This window comes from Salmo salar, chromosome ssa14 (assembly GCF_905237065.1).
Source record: "Salmo salar chromosome ssa14, Ssal_v3.1, whole genome shotgun sequence".
Classification (NCBI taxonomy): domain Eukaryota; kingdom Metazoa; phylum Chordata; class Actinopteri; order Salmoniformes; family Salmonidae; genus Salmo; species Salmo salar.
Window position 1 is genome coordinate 76,470,697 of NC_059455.1, and position 21,211 is coordinate 76,491,907.

Consider the following 21,211-nt stretch of genomic DNA (forward strand, 5'->3'; position numbering starts at 1 on the left):
ATCAATCAATCAATCAATCAAACAGATTCATTTATAAAGCCCTTTCTACATCAGTCGTAGTCACAAAATGCTTTTACAATAACCTGGCCTAGACCTAAAGCAAGTCAGGAAATCCACTTTCAGTTTGACGTTTAATGCGAACCAAATATGAAACCCTGTAAAAGTGAATTTACCACTTTCCGATCAGCAAATTGAAAAAGGTTTTCCATGAATATATATTTTCCCCTACATTACCCTCTGTCTATTTCCACCTCTGTCTATTTTCCCCAACCAACCCCTACAAGATAAATTGGTCTATTCAGGTGTTTTCAGACCATTTCTATTTGGAGTGCTGTCTTCCCCTGCTTATACAGCCACATATTCCATATCCAAGGTCATTAACTTTCCCAACAGAGCCGTGGCAGAGTGCCTGGGAAGGGCAATGGCAGGGCACGTCACACGGTTGACCCTCTTCCACTAGAGGTTCACCACAGGCACACACACACACGCTCACACTTTCACGCACGTTTCACAGACACACGTTTCCACAACACTCTCCCACACACACACACACACACACACAGACACGCACACACACACAGTGGTCCCCTCCTTCCACCAGAGATTTTCCAATAATACCTTGGTCACAGCATGCTATTTAGAGCTGCATGAGATCATCTTCCCTGCTGAAAATCATCCCACCTTCTCTCTTTCCCTCCATTAATTTCTAAGGAAAAATCCTAGCTATTCTCCCACCAGAGAATAACACATACTGAATAGCCATCACAAAAATTGGTGCAAGCCTTGCCGGAGCACCACACTAAATTGGTGAGAGCCCAGTAGGAACATAACACATACCAAATGGACATCACCTAAATGGGTAAGAGCCTTGCTGGAGAATCACACTTACCAAATGACATCATTCTAAACTGGTGAGAGCCCAAAAGGAGAATCACACTTACCAAATGACATCATTCTAAACTGGTGAGAGCCCAACAGGAGAATCACCCTTACCAAATGACATCATTCTAAACTGGTGAGAGCCCAATAGGAGAATCACACTTACCAAATGACATCATTCTAAACTGGTGAGAGCCCAAAAGGAGAATCACACTTACCAAATGGCATCATTCTAAACTGGTGAGAACCCAACAGGAGAATCACACTTACCAAATGACATCATTCTAAACTGGTGAGAGCCCAACAGGAGAATCACCCTTACCAAATGACATCATTCTAAACTGGTGAGAGCCCAATAGGAGAATCACACTTACCAAATGACATCATTCTAAACTGGTGAGAGCCCAACAGGAGAATCACACTTACCAAATGGCCATCGCTTACAATTATTTTTTTACAATCACTAAGACCCATTTCTCAATACTTAGGTCACTTTTTCAAAACTCTTCACAGTGAGCACAACAGCAGTCTATGTGGGCTAAACTGTGGATCATTTTTCATTGCTTTGGCACAAAATGCATTCAATGACTACATCTTTCAAATTTCATGAATTCTTTTCTCACTCAGACACAACCAACACCAAAACTCTATGTACCTACAGGCCAATTTGCACATGTTTACATACTCTTTTCAAAACTGTCAAACTTAAGTTCAAAACCTAACATAACACAAAATTGAATAAGACAGCAATTTGCTACATTTCTACAGTAATACCGTATTGAAATATATTCCAAATCTAAAAAATGAAATACAATCAAAACAATTAGACCAACCACAGCTGATTCCCATTGTAGCTGAACACCTACCCAGGTGTGAGTCTTTCAATTTCATTACCATCTATACAAAAGGGGACATTTTAGGAATAATGCTGTACTGTAATGTAAACATGGACCCAGCCAGAGATAGAGAAGTGGCTGACAGAGGAAGAAGAGTGGCTGGGAGAGGGAGAGGAGAGGAGTACGTATGTGTGGTGGAAGAAGACTGAGAGGAAGATCAAGAGCTGTAGTCTCAGATGAGATTAGGGCTACTATAAGTGATCATGTAATAAATCATGGTCTATCAATGAGAGAGGCTGATCTGAGAGTGCAGCCAAATCTGCAACGCTCAACAGTGGCATCTATTGTGAGAAATTTCAGGCAAAACAACAGGTAAGATGTGCATTCTGCAAGGGCATCTGACTGATCTGCACATTACAGAACTAAATTGAGCAAAACCTCCAAACCCACTTGTGTGTAATTGTTTTTGTATTTCTGCTTAGGACCAAATGGTTACCTCCCACAGGCGAGAGAGGTAGGATTCTCACTGCTGTGCAGGAAACTGTAATCGTTAATATGGTCATCAGAAACAATGGTATAAACTCACAGAGATTCAGGACGGAGTGTTGGCAGACAACATTACATTTGGAAATATTCACAATGTAAGCATAACAACTATTTCTAGAGTCCTGAAACAACATCGAGTCAGGATGAAGTAGTTGTACACTGTCCCCTTTGAGAGGAACTCTGAACGAGTCAAGCAACTCAGGAACCAATATGTCCAGGTAAGAGGACTATAAAATACACAACTGGTTTTGAACCAAACCAAACAGGGCAGAGGTACACAATGGCATGTTTTTAGGTATAATGTAAACTACTGTAATAGCCTAACTCTTATGTTGCCTTGTGGATTTATTTTAGAGAGTCATGGAGATTGAAGCCAGGCAAACACCCCACATATTCATCTTTGTGGATGAGGCTGGTTTCAACTTGGCCAAAACACGGCGGCGAGGAAGAAATGTGATTGGGAAAAGAGCCACAGTGGATGTCCCGGGCCAGAGAGGTGCCAACATCACAATGTGTGCAGCAGTATCCTCTGATGGATTGCTGTTACACAAACCACTAGTTGGGCCATACAACACCGAGCGTCTCATTTCATTCCTGGATGACCTCTATGGAAGGGTTGTGCCAGGTGAGGAAAGGGTTGCAGTGAGGCCAAATCGGACAACGTTTGTAATTGTATGGGACAATGTGGCATCTCACCACTCCCGTGCAGTCACAGAGTGGTTTGGAGCCCATCCCAGGATAGTGTCACTTTTCCTCCCACCTTACTCTCCATTCCTCAACCCCATAGAGGAATTATTTTCCTCATGGAGGTGGAAGGTTTATGACCACCTGATCAAATGTCCCTCCTGGATGCAATGAATGCTGGATGCCTGGACATATCTGCAGAAGATTGCCAGGGATGGACCAGGCATGCCAAAAGATTCTTTCCTAGGTGTATTGCCCAAGATGACGTAAGATGATGTGGAAGAGAACCTGCGGCCAAATGCAGAAGACATAGTTGACTAGCATTGCTACTGTATCTGTATCGGTAGATGGTGTACATACAAATTCTTGTATCTTGGAATCACTCAATACCAAAAAATGACCTAAAACATATTGAAGCATATTGCATCATGTCTGATTCATTCCTGTAACATATACTGCAGTGAATTCTAAACAGTAGAGAGGTGTCATTCTTGTTTTGTAAAGACATTTTACAAAAGAAAACATTGTGTAATGCTACCTGTTGTTAGTGGTGTTTAGGTCATTGTTTTATGAGTGACAAAGTGTGCTTGTTGGGTAACAACCTTTGCTAGTGTTATGGAAAAATGAGTTGATTTGAGACATGTATGAAGTGTTTTGGTAGTTTTAGTGCATTTAAGATATGAAATGAACTGCTGTGCCATGCTGAAAGTTGGTTAGGAGAACTGTGTGAAGAGATTTGAAAAATGTAACTAGGTATTGAGAAATGGGTCCTGGCGATTGTAAAAAACTGTAAATTGGTGCAAACCCGAAGTGAAAGTTGCTGACAAGAGCTGTGAATTGAATTTCTGACCATGGGAATATGGCAGAAACAGGTTAAATAGAAAGTGGAGACTAGGCATGATTGGCCAGTTATTATATGTTAAGGTGTGAGACAGAGATCCATGGTGAGTAGTATAATACCTCTGGGCATTTCAGATAATAGTTAACCCTTTAAGCAGTCTACTCTTGCTTTGAGTGTGTTCAGCACCACAGCCTTAGAATATAACAGATTAGAATAGTCCTGCATTGGTCCACCTACTGAGATGGACTTTTCTTTGCTACCTAACCAAACCCAGAAAACACAAAATATCAGAAATATTGCAATGGGATACAATAGGTGCAAAAACAACAAGGTAGTCAGCATCTGTCCTTACCAGTGAGCAGCGGCTCCAGGCCCCCCAGTCAGACAGGACACAGTCCTCAGGGCAGGGCAGCTGGCGGTCTCTGGCCCCTAGAGGCATCTCCTCTGGGTCACACAGGTAATCCTCCACAGGGTCCGACGGCCCATCGATAGTGTTCTGCATACACCTGGACAGAGGACGATAGGTTAGCAATACTGATACAATTATCATTGGTTTTTGTAGTGGAGATGAAGGCGAGATGAAGAAGGCAGGAATCACCTTGAGTGAATGAAGATAAGAAAGCGTCACAGAACAGGGTTAGTTGGAGAGACTGTCGCGGTCCTTCACTCCACTAGGAGCTGAGATGAATACGTCAAATAGGTTGTTGTACCTATAAGAGCTGATCGTCCATACCTGACTTTTCTGGTCTGCACTCCTTCTCCACAGTTCTCCTTCAGGTCCACGTTGCTGACCTTCCAGACACTCCAGGGTTCAGCCACCCACACGTACTGACCACAGTCACTGAGACAGGGCACCACCTCATACACCTTGTGAAAGACCACTAGACTGTTAGCCACCCACGGTCACACCAACATCCATCCCATAGCAAAAATGCACGTATTGTAACACATTTCTATATGATGAAATAGTATAGAACAGGTTTGTGCTAGCGCAAAACTCATTCATTACATTTACTCCCACACTATTATCCATCCCATGGCAAGAAGAAATACATTGATCTGTACAAAAACACTATAAAAGTCACTCACCTGAGCCTGTGGATGGGGTCAGTTCATACACCAAGGAAAAGAAGAAAAGAATAGCAGGGAAACAGACAGTGAGTGTTTAAATACAGGATTATTAGAATGCAGTACACCATGTTCTCTTGTTTCTCTGTAGGAGCATAGAGTTCACAGTTCCTTCCCCTTCCTTAATCTTACAGGTAGCCTAGCAGTTAGAGCGTTGGGCCAGAAACTGAAAGGTATCTGATTCGAAGTCCTTAGCCAACAATGTGCAACAATCTGTCGATGTGCTCTTGAGCAAGGCACTTATCCTTAATTGCTCCTGTAAGCTAAATGACTAAAATGTAAATGTGTACAAGCCCTAACTCAGCTAATGAATGAAACACTGAAAGATGTCCACTCTGGCTTCATTAAAAATGAACACTGTTATGGTTCCTTTAAACTAATGCATTAAATCATAATTAAAGTATTTTATTTAAACATTAAAACAAGGCAGAGACCTCTACCCTCTACCATGTTCTAGTCTTGCCCAGAAACAACCCTTATCCGTTATCCTCTACCCCAAGAGACTAGACACTAAGTTGTGGAGATCTGAGTAGATTTGATCAATTTAAGCAATATGGAAAAAATCTGTCCAATCCTCTCAGATCTCTACAAGTGTCTTTGGGGTAAGCGCTAGTGGTTGTTTCTAGACAGGGCCAAGAGTGATGAACGTCCCCCACTCACCTGGTTGACATGGTCCAGTTTGGGGCACGGTCGACCACCATTGTAAGGCTTCTCCCTCAGCCACTTGGAACGCACTTTGACCCCGCTGCCGCAGGACTTGCTACATCGTGACCAGTTGGACCACTCACTGAGCTTGCAGTCAGACGGACAGGGGATGATGCAAGCCTCCTCAATATACCCTGAAACCACAGAGGCAACTAGGCTTCAGTATAGTTTCATCATCTGACAGTATCTGTATCAGTTTACACAGCTGTTGATGCAGCAAGCTAAATCCAACATTCCTACTGATACGGATGAAAAGCTACAGTGAGGATTATAAAGAACTGAGATGGCAGCACTGTGCAACAAACAGCATAATTACACTGTTTACTGTAGCTTGGCAATTGCAATGGAACAAGAGGGCAGCAGCCTGTTGTGCGATTTAGAAGACTGTTGTTTTCTGGGCAAGCCAGTCGGAGAGAGAGAGAGAGAGCAAGTGAGAGAGAAAGAAACTGAGGCACAGAGAACAGAGAGAGCAAGAGACACAGAGAGAGAGAGAGAGAAAATGGAGGGAGAGAGAGAGATGGAGGACGGGAGAGCGAGAGGTCATGATTTTGGGAGTTTTGGCAGGAGTGCTTCTCTCTCGGCTTGTTATTTGTTTTTATCTGGGCAAGGGTGGATTACTGAGCCTCGTGTGTCCACTGAAAGAGCAGAGAGGTCAGAGGTCTTAACTGTTTTCAGTGTTATTACTACTGCTACTGGAGCTAGTCACAAGTTGTGACTCGCAACACAGGAAGCTGCGCGGATCCACAGCAGCGGAAATACATTAACATACTGCCAATTAGGAATTTTAGAGTACTTTTTTTTTTTCTTAGACTATTTTACATCTGGTAAATGTATGTTCGTGAACTTGCTGAAGTAAGATGAGATCAGAAGAACAAACACAGTGTTGTCTATTTTCCCTCTAGGACATTTAAAAAAAACAAAGACTAACAGCGTTATTAGAGGGACATTTTTTGTTGCCCAAATTGATTACCCCCTAATCTAGTTGTATTTGGGCTTTTTCCTCTACATCTTAAGGAAGTCACCTGGTCACTATTCCTAAAAGACCCACAAAAACAACAATTTGGAAACAACTAGTTAACCAAAATGAAAAGACAAATCAAATCAATCCAATTCCTGAGGAACTGACCTGTGTAAGTTACAGACACTCTTATGATACAGTAACGCTACTACAGACACACTGCAGATTTTGTTTCGTTTTTTTTTTGTGGTTCTATATAGAGCCATTTTGAAACAAGCTATTGAACCCTTTTGGTTCTATACAGCACCATTTTTTCCGACAGTATACAGTAGCAGAGAAGCTACTGTAAGACGTAAGACTCTATATTGTCAGTGGCCGCCCCACTACTGTCATGCCACTGGCAATAAGAGTCAGCCTGTTGGTCACTGCTTCTCAGAACCTGCTATCTCACTCACACTAATACCCAGCCATCGCGTCAGAACACACCCATTGATCACTCACTGTCAACCTTTCCAGCCATCCTCGTTATCTGTTTTAACATGGATCCATCCTGCCAAGCCCACGTAAAGCAAGGAATTAAATTGTCACATAGTACCGTTTACAGACAGACTGTATGGTATGTTGTCTGTAAAAGAAAACAGGTCATGTTTTTTAGAACCCAGTTCATACAGTTCCATTTTTACCACATTCTTACTGGGATAAGCCTTTTATATCTCCAGTGCACATGCCGGCAATCCATTAAATATACACATCACAAAGAAATACACTGTTAATAGTTTTTAGGCAGGTCCTAAGAAACATAAGACTAATAAAATAAAAGACTGGCATATTTTGAGTTTGAACTAAAAAGTTATTTTGTTTATTAAACAGACAAGACACGCTTAGGCTACCATGATTACAGTCAACACACATATATTTTAAAGCAGGCTAAGAATATAATGAAATATAACAGAATAAAATACCCCCAAAAAAATTCCCACACAATTTACGCCATGGCAACATGTGGAACCGCTGTCATATAAAAAAGTGATATTTTGAAACAGAGCCCAAGGCAAGCACATGATTTTTTGATCCACGTTTTATCTCTTTCACTTCACTTTGTTACAGAGCAGGCGTAGGGTCTCACATTGAGAGTATACCACCATGCGTCCCACTGCTGGCTTGCTACTAAAGCTAAGCAGGGTCAGTCTGGTTAGTCCCTGGATGGGAGACCAGATGCTGCTGGAAGTGGTGTTGGAGGGCCAGTAGGAGGCATTATTTTCCTCAGTTATTGGGTACCATCTTTTGGATAGAACATTAAAAAGGTGTCCTGACTCCCATGGCACTTATCATAAGAGTAGGGGTTTTAACCCCGGTGACCTGGCTAAATTACCAATCTGGCTCTCATGTGATCATGGCCACCTAATCATCCCCAGCTTCCAATTGGCTCATTCATTCACCTTCCCCTCCCTTGTAACTATTCTCTAGGTCGTTGCTGTAAATGAAAATGTGTTTTCAGTCAACTTCAGTCAAATAAGGGTTAAATAAATAAAATCATGATACCAATAGTAAATAACAGCAATCTATATTTTTAAAAGCATGCGAGTCTCATCATCTAGCAAAATAACAGGCCTTCACTTGATTTAGGCTACATTATTGCATGCTAAATGTTTCTGATCATGACTAGGTCAGATCGCGTAAATAAAAGTTTAGGCGTTGATGTCGGCAACAACTTTCAGATATAGAAAAAAGTGGAATAAAGTTGGCGGGATGCGAATGTTGGCCGAAAAACGTATTGATTTGAAAGGTGTATACAATGGCTTGTGAAAGTATTCACCCCCTTGGCATTTTTCCTATTTTGTTGCCTTACAACCTGGAATTAAAATAGATTTTTGGGGGATTTGTATCATTTGATTTACACAACATGCCTACCAGTTTGAAGATGCAAAATAGGTTTTATTGTGAAACAAACAAGAAATAAGACAAAAAAACTTGAGTGTGCATAACTATCCCCCCCCCCCCAAGGGTCAATACTTTGTGGAGCCAGCTTTTGCAGCAATTACAGCTGCAAGTCTCTTGGGGTATGTCTCTATAAGCTTTGCACATCTAGCCAGTGGGATTTTTGCCCATTCTTCAAGGCAAAACCGCTCCAGCTCCTTCAAGATGGATGGGTTCCGCTGGTGTACAGCAATCTTTATGTCATACCACAAAATCTCAATTGGATTGAGGTCTGGGCTTTAACTAGGCCATTCCAAGACATTTAAATGTTTCCCCTTAAACCACTCGAGTGTTGCATTAGCAGTGTGCTTAGGATCATTGCCCTGCTGGAAGGTGAACCTCCGTCCCAGTCTCAAATCTCTGGAAGACTGAAACAGGTGTCCCTCAAGAATTTCCCTGTATTTAGCGCCATCCATCATTCCTTCAACTCTGACCAGTTTCCCAGTTCCTGTAGATGAAAAACATCCCCACAGCATGATGCTGCCACCACCATGCTTCACTGTGGGGATGGTGTTCTCGGGGTGATGAGAGGTGTTGGGTTTGCACCAGACATAGTGTTTTCCTTGATGGCCAAAAAGCTCAGTTTTAGTCTCATCTGACCAGAGTACATTCTTCCATATGTTTGGGGTCTCCCACATGCCTTTTGGTGAACACCAAACATGTTTGCTTATTTTTTTCTTTAAGCAATGGCTTTTTTCTGGCCACTCTTCCATAACACTCTGTGGAGTGTACGGCTTAAAGTGGTCCTATGGACAGATACTCCAATCTCCACTGTGGGGCTTGGCAGCTCCTTCAGGGTTATCTTTGGTCTCTTTGTTGCCTCTCTGATTAATGCACTCCTTGCCTGAGTTTTGGTGGGTGGCCCTCTTTTTTTACCTTTATTTAACTAGGCAAGTCAGTTAAGAACAAATTCTTATTTTCAATGACGGCCTAGGAACAGTGGGTTAACTGCCTTGTTCTCAGCTCAGGGATTCAACCTTGCAACCTTTCGGTTACTAGTCTAACGCTCTAACCACTAGACTACCTGCCGCCCCTTGGCAGGTTTGCTGTGGCACCATATTCTTTCCATTTTTTAATAATGGATTTAACGGTGCTCTGTGGAATGTTCAAAGTTTCGGATCCTTTTTTTTTAACCCGACCCTGATCTGTACTTCTCCACAACTTTGTCCCTGACCTGTTTGGAGAGCTCCTTGATCTTCATGGTTCCGCTTGCTTGGGGGTGCCCCTTGCTTAGTGGTGTTGCAGACTCTGGGGCTTTTCAGAACAGGTGTATATATACTGAGATCATGTGACAGTTCATTCGACACTTAGATTGCACACAGGTGGACTTAATTTAACAAATTATGTGACTTCTGAAGGTAATTGGTTGCACCAGATCTCATTTAAGGGCTTCATAGTAAAGGGGGTGAATACATATGCACGCACCACTTTTCCGTTATCCATTTATTTTTATTTTTTTAAACAAGTTATTTTTTTCATTTCACTTCACCAATTTGGATTATTTTGTGTATGTCCATTACATGAAATCCAAATAAAAATCCATTTAAATTACAGGTTGTAATGCAACATAATAGGAAAAACGCCAAGGGGGATGAATACTTTTGCAAGGCACTGTAGGTAACCATATACCTTTTAATGTATTTGAATGTTTTTTAATATAATTTATTTTCCTTTTTTGTTTGTAATGATAATACAATAAATGATTATAAAAAATGTTATAATTTAATAGCACGTGTGGGAGCCAATCAGGTAGGTTGATTGTGGTGTTGGAGCAGTAGAGCTACAATACCAGTGACTTGTGAATAGTTATAGCACCATCCCTGATCTCCTATGGTTGCTTAAGCTGGAAGAAAAGGCACAGTGGTGTTGGAGAGCTACACATACAATAGCAATAGCCAGAGTACAGCAATAGCAATTGCTTGTGACGTCTCATGACATCATAGTTCTACACCATCAACCACACCACAGGCCCCATACTGCAAGTGAAGCTATGATTCACAGGCATGGATTTATACAGAGAACAAACACTTTGATAAAGCACTGCGTCTTCCTCGGGTTAACATGGAAGATACGACAGCACTATGATTCCTACATTTCTTCTCTGCGTTGGTTGGATGGCGATCCTGCTGTGTATTCCTGAATGCTAATACTTTGGGAAGAAAGCAGATCTGATGTTCTACGTCTGCATTGCTTGCTGTTTGGGGTTTTAGGCTGGGTTTCTGTATAAGAACTTTGTGACATCTGCTGGTGTAAAAAGGGCTTTATAAATAAATTAGATTGACTGAAATTTGATTGATGTTCCTCTGACAGATTTGGGCTAGGGGCGGAGCGACTGCATCCTGCATCCTCTCCGTTACCACATTGATTTGTTCTCTATTGAATTTACAATCAAGGGATGCTGAAAAGGACAGCGAGATGAGGGAAACTCTGCACTAACAGTCTGACATCAAATTAGGTCGAATGGAGCCGATAGAACACGTATGTAAATTATTGAATAATTATTCTCTTGATGAAGAGAACAACGAAACAATGTTCTCTAAATGTATTCAATAAGGGGCTGTAACAAATTGATGAGAATTCCAAAGACCACAACCAAAGTGTTTCCAATTGCATTGTCTTGTATTTCTCTACACTGATAATTGTTGTTTTCTGTAACAGGAAGTGGCCCACTGTGTATGATGATGTCATATCACTGAGCATGTCTTTCATTGAAAATTCAGACACCTTGTATGAATCACAGTGGCTATGTTTAATGCATACAACTTTAAGGAGTTAATGAGAGATGGTAGAGGTTGACTCACCGTAGCTGTTGCACGACAAATGACAAAGGTAGACTAACCAACATAACATCATCATACATAGCGAGGTGACTTCCTGCTTATAGACATGAACAATAATAGGATGTTGGTGAGAAGCCTTTAGGACTCACCATGGCTGTTGCACCGTGATGTCTCCACCAGCCTGTTGTCCTGGTCGTAACACACCATGGCCTGGTAGCGGTAGCCCTGGCCACACTCCTTGATGTCCCCCTGGACCTTCATGCCCAGCTGGCCCTCCACGCGCCCACCCTCAGGCAGGATGCAGTCCGACCAGTTCCCCACGGGCTGGGCGTTGTACTTGTTACAGGGGCAGTACTGGATCTCACTGAGGGGGTAGACCTGGTTGTTCTTACACTGGTCTTGCTTTTTGCTCTTTCCTGGGAAGAGTGAAGGGAGGACAGGCGATCAATAAAAATTGGTATGCAGTCGGCCTATGTCTGATTCACAGCTCCGGGCCTGCCGGAGAACAGCACATGCCGACTGGTCATCGTTTGAACTGGTGAGAGCCCAGAATGAGGTCATTCCGCATTGGCTGCCAAATGATCTGGCCAGAATTGAAATAAACGTTTTAAAAAGCCGGTATCCTGGATCCAGATTAAGGATAGACATGATCATATATGTTTTTACTCTATCTCCACTATCTTGGACCAGGTGAAAACGCAACATGAACATATTTGTTTGGACCATGTGAAAATATTTGTTTTTTCGATGAGAGTCACTTCTAGCAACATGAGCTTATCCTGAAGAATCTGAAGAATCCCAGGGTCCTATAGACTTATCCTATATAATCCTTTAGGCTATACATTCAACTGACCTCAATCCATACCATGGAGGGCACTTACCATGGAGTGTCCCAAATGAGATTTGTGACACCGGCATCCAACTAAGCAGTGATACTGTCTCACTCGCTCTGGAAACATAACATCAAAGTCATGTCAAGTACTTAAGTCTCTTTAGGTAGAAAGCTGCTCTTAACAGAGCTACAGGATCAGATGAAATAGGATCTAACCCTCATACTAACCTTAACCATTAAGGGGATGAAAGAAATTCAAATATCCGAGCCTGTATCAGTATTTAGGGATGACTTCTACTGTACTTGCAAGCTGTGGCCAAATACAGACTCCAGTCACATTGTGTCCCTCCAGAGACAAAGAGGACTACGTTAGTTAGTTTACTGTACTTGTACAGCCTACTCCAGTCCACTCAGAGACAAAGAGGACTACGTTAGTTAGTTTACTGTACTTGTACAGCCTACTCCAGTCCACTCAGAGACAAAGAGGACTACGTTAGTTAGTTTACTGTACTTGTACAGCCTACTCCAGTCCACTCAGAGACAAAGAGGACTACGTTAGTTAGTTTACTGTACTTGTACAGCCTACTCCAGTCCACTCAGAGACAAAGAGGACTACGTTAGTTAGTTTACTATACTTGTACAGCCTACTCCAGTCCACTCAGAGACAAAGAGGACCAAGTTAGTTAGTTTACTGTACTTGTACAGCCTACTCCAGTCCACTCAGAGACAAAGAGGACTACGTTAGTTAGTTTACTGTACTTGTACAGTCTACTCCAGTCCACTCAGAGACAAAGAGGACCAAGTTAGTTAGTTTACTGTACTTGTACAGCCTACTCCAGTCCACTCACCCACTAGCATCCTCTTGCGGGTCTTAACGCCCACACAGTCCTGTGTACAGGAAGAGAACTTGGACCAGGTGGTTAGCTGGCAGTCGTCCTGGCATGGGAGCTGGCAGGGCTGGGTCAGAGAGGGCATGGAGCTGGCAAACTTCAGACATGCTCCCATGTCCGCTTGACCCCCGTCTTGCTTCCGGCATGAGACAGCTATAGAAAGAAAGAAAGAAAGAAAGAAAGAAAGAAAGAAAGAAAGAAAGAAAGAAAGAAAGAAAGAAAGAAAGAAAGAAAGAAAGAAAGAAGAAAGAAAGAAAGAAAGAAAGAAAGAAAGAAAGAAAGAAAGAAAGAAAGAAAGAAAGAAAGAAAGAAAGAAAGAAAGAAAGAAAGAAGAATGATGTGATGGTGGAGATTGGGATGGTGTGAGGCAGGAAGCTTTGGTTACACGTTGACCACTTTTTATTGCTGGCCCAATCTCATTTGGCTAATGCACTTTGGCTGCATTTGGAAGTAAACACAACAGTCCCATCACAGGTGATCAAGACCTGAAAGAGTTTTAAGTGATGATTAACCTACAGTACTGTCACTGTGGGATCTGGAATGACTCCTTGCTAGGTGGTGTGACTCACTATATTGCATTCCAAATTGCACCCTATTTCCTGTAGTGATCTAGTCCAAATTAGTGCACAACGTAGGGAATAGGGTTCAATTTCATGCACACTCTCTGTCTCTGGTTCTCTCAGTTAGAAACACACACAGAGGTGAGAACAAGGGTAAGTGATGAAACTGAACATAGTGTAATGTCTATTGACTTTCCCACCCAAACAGACCAGATAGCATTGAGTGAGGAGGAGTAAGAGCTCTGTATTGAATTGTCTCTCCACCTGCGTCAATTTCTACACATATACCATTACAGGTAATGGGGCCTAATGTGGAGTGTGAAGACGAAGATTGAAAAGTGCTCATCATCTGATCAGATAATGGCCTTCTACCATCTTCAAGATGCTAATAGAGGTCTGGTGCAAGGAGTGGAAGAAGAACTCTCTGCCTTCAATTCACTGACTGTCGCCATTTTGTGAATTGAAGTCAGATAGATGCATTGTTACCACGCTATGTGAAGCTCAACACAAAGCAATCCACTGGAATGGACATTTTGTGTTTGAACCTTAATGTAAATAATCCACGCCTGGTACGGCTAGAGGGAAGAGGTTTGGTTAGAGGTTTGGATAGAGGTTATTTCACCTTCACATCCTCCTCTGAGTCCCAGTGTAACATCTAGAAGGAGATGAAAGATGCATGCAGCCCAAGGTGTTACTTTGATGCCTCACTCCCCTCTCACACGCTCTTTCAGGGAGTCGGACGGATACACTTGATCACATCAACAATCCCACACACTTCCTCAGTCACATGCATAGTACCATGCAAGTTAAAGGCAAGTTAAATCAAGCGCAACTCTAATATTTGAAAGTATTTGAAAGACTGTACGAATGCGACCAAGTCTGAACCCTTAGAAGTGTCTGTATCTACCTGTATCCAATAGTTACCAGATTATGGATAGTCTCTCGTGTCTTTTCTACTATTTCCGTCAGTACAGATTTGAACACTTCGTCCCCAGAATTAAATGGAGTAGCTAGTGCATGCAATATTTTGTTGCTCACCTCTAGCCTGCAGCCCAGGCCCACAGGTCTCCACAGCTCCAGGACTGTCCTGTCGCACGGACCAGGGAACCAACTGGCATCGCCGCCACTTGTGTGTCTTCCACCTGCAATACAAGAAACAGAACACAGCTCAGTCATCTTGAGAGTCAAATTCTTGCTCTACACTCAGAGAAAAAAAGGGTTCCAAAAGGGTTCTTTGGCTGTCCCCATAGGATAACCATTTTTGGTTCAGGTATAACCCTTTTGGGTTTCATTTAAATTCTCTGTGCAAAGAGTTATACATGGAACTCAAAAGGGTTCAACCTAGAACCAAAAATGGTTCTTCAAAGGGTTCTCCTATGGGGACAGCTGAATAACCATTTTAGGTTCCAGATAGCACCTTTTTTTCTAAGATAGTAGTTAACTTGACTCCTCTTTAGTCAAGAGAGATTACATAGTGAGTAGAGTGGTTTTGGATGGTGATGGAGCCTTACCTGTATCCCAGACAGACAGACGGCACCTCACAGTCTCTCTCCTGAGCCAACACCTCTGGACAGTCCTGTCCCCCATTGGCCGGCAGCTGGATGATGATGCGTTTCCTGTTCTGTTTCCTTTTCGTGTTGCCGCCTTATAAGAACCAATAGAAAAACACTTATTCACACACTGTCCCAATCAATAGACAGAGACAATAACAGCAGCACTCAAGCAACTTCCATTGGGCCTGGAAGTGTAAAATGATTATGATGAATGCCTGTTACGTACTTGAGTAATGGAAATCACAGGTCCTTGAAAAGGTCCTTGTAAAACAAGTGGGTTTTGTTTGCTGTTGACTTTTAGCAGCTGTGTCACATTAGCTGTGTCACATTGGTAAAAAGTAGAGACGCAGAGCTACAAAATGGTATAACATACACCGCATTTTTTGAGGAACAATAGGAAAGTAAATTCTGCTTTGAAAGTTGATAAACTTGTAAACTCACTTTTGAGAAAATGGCCTTTGAATGTTTTGGTACCTACTGGAGACCTCTCCTTTGTCTACACCCATTCAGCATTGTTCACACCCTCTTAAGCCAGCCCCACCCATCTCTTTAAGGATTCATGTGAGGTCATGTGCTAAACAGTGAGAAGTAAAAATTAAGATTAAAAGCGGTGAAAGTTGTAGCCTACAATAAGGAAAAATTCCAGGTAAACAGAAAGTGTCCAGATAAAAATGTTGATAAAAAAATTTTTTTCCATTCAAACGGCTCTCCTATGAAGTTGGGACTTCTGACATACGCCTCGTTTCCTGGAACGGGTCACATATCTAGGCTATATACAGTACAGGCAGTAATCCATATCTCTATCAGGATCATATTACAGTGGCCATATCCATGTTGCAATGTAGGATCCATAGAGATAGCTAGCTGCAGTAGATAGAGATAGATACTGTATTTATATGGTAGGATCTGTTCTCATTGGAGAAGGATAAATCCATGACCATATACTCATAGTAAAGCCAGATGACCTGTGTGCCAAATGTGAAATAATACCAGCAAGATTACTAGCAGAGACAGATTAAAGGATAGAAGACTAGGAAAACAAGCCCAGGGACTGTTCTTTAGACTCTATAAAGTATTACTTAGCAGATGTTTCTGTAGAGTAATCATGTCAAGTATTTCATGAATATAACACTCACTCCGGGGAAATGGAAATCACAGTGTTCTAGCTCACAAAGAGGTTGTTGCAGTGCAGGCAAATTGCTTCATAAATGGCGCAGCACTTTTTGCTTATTAGCTGCATTTGTGCTAGTTCTTGATATAGAACAATGTTGCCAAGCAACAATGCTTGGTTCCTGTTAGGGTTCTGACTTAGCTAATTATTTTCTCAGCTCAAACTGAAACATTTGATGAGGAGAAGAGTAACCATTCCATAATGGTGCAAGTGTTTTGTTTATCAGATTTGTCGGGCCTGTTGAAACCAGAAAGCACTTAACAACAGACCCACTATTATTTAGCATTCTCTGTTGTAATAAATTCCTTCAAATGCTTTGAAGCGCGTGCTCTTCTCAAAACCACATGGCATAGGCTACATCTCTTGAGCATTTTTGCCATGGACAGACTGCTCTGTATCTCTGTGTACTGTAATCTATACTTGAGAATAATAGGCTGTACCTGCTTGGCATATTGTACATCTCTTTACCTAATTGCATTTTTGCCATTAACAACAAACAATATATGTGTGTACTTGAATGTGTTGAGAGGCTGTACATTGTTTTATATCTGTGTATTCTTGAGAATGTTGAAAAGGCCGGTAGGTACCTGCTTTGCATATGGCAGGGCAGGCGCTCCAGTCGCTGTAGGGGGTGACGAAGCAGTCTCTTTTACATGGCAGGAGGCAAGGCCTGACTGTCTCAGGACGAATACTCTCTGGACACCTGAAATTACATGAAATCACATCATCTAGATCACGTGTTAAACTCATTCCACGGCGGGCCGAGTGTCTGCGGGTTTTTGCTCCTCCCTTGTACTTGATTGATGAATTAAGGTCACTAATTAGTAAGGAACTCCCCTCACCTGGTTGTCTAGGTCTCAACTGAAAGATGCATATGCACAGACACATGATAGAGCCAAAATAACCCTACTGCGTTGTTCTCAGCTGGGGATGGGGTGCTTGAGTGGTCAAAATCTAAATGTGTCGAGATGTGTAAATATACCGCTTCTGTTAACGAATGTATATTTGTCTGGTCAAAATAATGGTCAAAATAATATCACCGCTTCCAGTATATATCAATACGGGGTCATTGGTCCAGTATATTGTGAATCATTGGTTTTAGGGCTGCAGATTGAGCCCCTACTGTACATTGCTTTGAATATCACATCCCCCCTGTAACAGTGTTAACTTGTTCATGTTCTAAATGGTAATGAACTCATTAGCATATCATACCCGTTTCAGTCATGACATTATACGATTTCATTATTTGATATCACAGTATATTAGTATATCGTCCCAAACCTAGTGGGTGCGTTAAGTTATGTGTCATGTATTAAGTGATAGTAGTTCAGCAGCTGTAACTATGAGCAGCATTGTGCGCTAGTGTGAAGTGGTAGCTGGGTAAAATAAAACCCTGGATGGGAGAATCAGAAACTGCCGGAATAAAACTGTCCGAGGCTCATTTCCATACCCAGCATGGGATCTAGCCCGTCCCCAGTCAGCCTAGTAGCTCCAGCTCATCCTGCCAGAATAATGCTTCTATTAAAGCTGAATAAATAAATAGATAATTCAATATAATTCATGTCCCTAAGATGCCCTAGGGGTGGTAGGGAGGGAGAACCCAGATGCTTTAGAACAAATGTCTGGAACCTAGGCAGAAACCTGTCAGGGAACCCATCAGCTTACAGCTATGCAGCCAGTCAGACAGTGGTAACAATAGGATTTTGTTCCTTCCATGGACAGATACTGGGACAAATGCTCTGTGCTTTGGTGCTTTGATTTCTGCTTAGCAAAGGCTTATTGAACCCTGCATACATATTATGCCAAATCAGCATAAGCATAACCGTTCTAGTCACATTTACTTTCTGTAATTTGCTTGAACAAAAATATTCCTCTCTCACTTTACACAAATATAATATTCATATACTACTTATATTGGTATTCAGTTATCTTTCTGAAGGAAAAACGTTTACTCTTACAACTTTGGGTGCTTAAAAAGCGCTATATACTGTAAATACCATGTATTATTATTATTTTTACTTTGAAGGTGGAACTCTTACTTAGAAAAAATCAACTCTTATTTTGATGGAAAGACTCTTACTTTTTGGGTGGCACCTGTCCCACATTGACCCGTACACAGATGACCTTCCGTGTCTGCATCCCCACAGAGCACGAGGAGTCCCCTCCCCCAACTCCGGCCCGATCCCCTGTGGAGTTGGCAGAGGGGACCGAGGTGTCCTCGATACACTGTCCCCAGGGCCCTGTCTGCCAGTGGTACACAGTACAAGGGTGGTCGTTGCAGCTCCGCACCTCCTGGAGAGCACTGCTGTTGGGGCACTGGACCCCGCCTGTCAAACACACAACAACCAAATAATCAATCAATCAAACATATCTATAAACCCCAACAGCAGTTGTCAAAAAAGACCCCAAAGAGGAAGCAGAAGCACAAACACCATATTCAAATAAAGGAGATACTAATGGGGAACCCTAATAAATACAAATACTCAGTTACATGAGTGTGGTTTGCCTTGATTCGCTGGGAACAAGACAGCTCAGCCAATAGGGTTTATTCGCTAAGCTTCATAAGTTGCACTGACTATTGAGCCTGAGCTGACAACGTTGTCATCTTATCATAACGAGGAAGTGAGTAAGTTAAGCTGTTTGTCTCTGATCATCCAAGCCTTCTTCAATTGATCCATCTGTGTCTTGTGCTCTAAAGATTAACTTCTCTTTTTGGTTCCACTCATTGGGTTAAAAACATTAGTACAGCAGTGTCAGAGCTAAATAAACCAATATTGTCCCTTGGGGGAAAGCAGTCATGGAGATGGAGACAACGGAGATGAGTTGACCCGGGGTCTGACAGTATCTTGGACACCAGGTGGACCACATGTGACCCCTTTTCCACCCCTACCACAGATCGTTGTCATGTGTGTGTGTTGTATCTGTGTGTGTGTGACCCTTAACCACCCCTCACCACGAAGGGATGTCAGACATTAGCAGGCTCTGTCACGCTGGGAAACCAGACCCCCGAAGGGAAGGTCAACCATCACCAATCAATGCGATCCAGTGGCCAATCAATGAGATCCACCAGCCAATGAAAGTGAAGGACATAACCACCGCGATCCTCCATTCAATGCTGGAGAAGGACTAAAATCAGCCAATCATTGGTGGAGCAGGGGAAAACTGATGAAGCTTACATAAGGAAATGCTTCTGTCTTCAAAAGCAACACAGTGAAGATATATAATTGACCTCTGTAGCCCTTTTGGGAGCATGTCCTTCAATGGGTCATTCCTAAAGGATGCTATTGACTTTTTTCCTCCAAGAGACATTAGTTAGTCAGGTATGTTGTGTCATTATTAGTACTATGGTTAATTAATGACGTTGTAAAGCTGTATTTGAATGTTTCAGTGTTACTAATAAAACTATTGAACTCTGACTCAGTGTGGATGATTGAATATCTGCTTTGCTGGTAGTGCCATTATTTTCTTTACAAGTCTTGTAAAAGGTCTCTAACCATAAAAATCATGCAGAAGTTATATTATGTTTTCTTACATCCTTTACAATAAAGTACCTCCTTTGCCTCCATGTTACGTTACAGAGCTCTTCGAGTCAAAGTCCCTATAACCTTTCACAACATGTAAAACAAGGCCAAGTCTCCTTACAGTTGTTATTAACAGAACTGAAACTAGTGGGTCAAGCTACCTCGGCTAATCCTTTGTGATATTACGAGAGTGTCCTAACATGGCCTGTTCTAATTACTCTACGGGCTCACCCCCACTTCTCCCTGAGTTGCAATTACCCAGTCGTTATTATTCTGCTATTTTCTCCAATTGACTGCAAAATGCTCTCTCTACTCCCTGAGAGTCTAACTTGAGATCACCACACCACTTGAATTTTGGCACAAGGCAAAACATTTTACCAATTCATAATTTATGCATCTCTCAAGTTAGGATTCGGGTCTGAATTGGGAGGTCTTCAATCAGCGTGTGTGATAACAGATGTTCAGTAGAGATGTTGGACGACACTCAGTCCACACCTGGCGTCTGCCACACACACACACACGAAGATGCAGACACAGACACACGCACAAGCACTTACACACACCGCTTGTCGTTTGACCTGGACAGTGTCTGTCTGCTGAGGGATAGGAAGGCTGATAAATGAAGCAAGGCATTCAGCCTGATTCTCTTTCTGCAGTGACGACGGAGTTACTGTCATCCCCATGTCAGATCATACTAGTATTCACAATGTAGAAAGTCTGTCTGCCTCTCTCTCTCTCTCTCTCTCTCTCTCTCTCTCTCTCTCTCTCTCTCTCTCTCTCTCTCTCTCTCTCTCTCTCTCTCTCTCTCCTGCGTGGATATTTTGAATATGCCACCGACAGACATTGAATGCGTTTATATGCCCCGCAATAATTCGATATTAAACTGATTATGGCACTAGGCAGATTATGCAATAGTCATGTAAATACCTCACTCTGCATTTCTGAATCGGCGTCAGGTCAAAATCAAAGTAAGCATACGCCTAATTAAAACACCTGGTTTTCTGAGCAATCTTTCAAATGATTAGGACGCGTACAGTAAACACCTTAATCGGTGTTCAAAGCTGTGTATTTGATCTGCGGATGTGCTAGCACCAGCCGAGAGCCTCCCTCTTTAGCGCGAGTGAAGTGTGTTCGGAACAACAATGTATGCCTCATAAGAAGTCGTTTTCACATAAATACTTTATATGTCCGAACCCAGAATCAAGTACATTTCCAAGAAATAACCTGGTGGAACGTTTATTTTGATTGCCGATTTTCTGCAATTATCAGAGTGTCATCAGGTAGCCTGATTTCAGATATGTCCAAGTAAACAAGATTATTAGGGAAATCGTTCTTCTACCTAAGCATGTA

At 42.2% G+C, this 21,211-nt stretch overlaps 1 protein-coding gene across 1 annotated transcript in view; it reads right to left on the reverse strand.

Moving 5' to 3' along the window:
• The window catches only part of LOC106570313 (thrombospondin type-1 domain-containing protein 7A), a 195,116-nt gene that overhangs the window by 45,231 nt on the left and 128,674 nt on the right, over window positions 1-21,211 (reverse strand). Inside the window, exons 8-17 of the mRNA XM_014142501.2 lie at window positions 18,421-18,667; window positions 16,928-17,043; window positions 15,128-15,260; window positions 14,655-14,758; window positions 13,015-13,209; window positions 11,484-11,750; window positions 5,575-5,753; window positions 4,876-4,881; window positions 4,520-4,653; window positions 4,139-4,292 (exon numbers count right to left, since the gene is read on the reverse strand). Coding sequence (XP_013997976.2) covers window positions 4,139-4,292; window positions 4,520-4,653; window positions 4,876-4,881; window positions 5,575-5,753; window positions 11,484-11,750; window positions 13,015-13,209; window positions 14,655-14,758; window positions 15,128-15,260; window positions 16,928-17,043; window positions 18,421-18,667 — 1,535 coding nt within the window. The remainder of the gene's footprint in view (window positions 1-4,138; window positions 4,293-4,519; window positions 4,654-4,875; window positions 4,882-5,574; window positions 5,754-11,483; window positions 11,751-13,014; window positions 13,210-14,654; window positions 14,759-15,127; window positions 15,261-16,927; window positions 17,044-18,420; window positions 18,668-21,211) is intronic.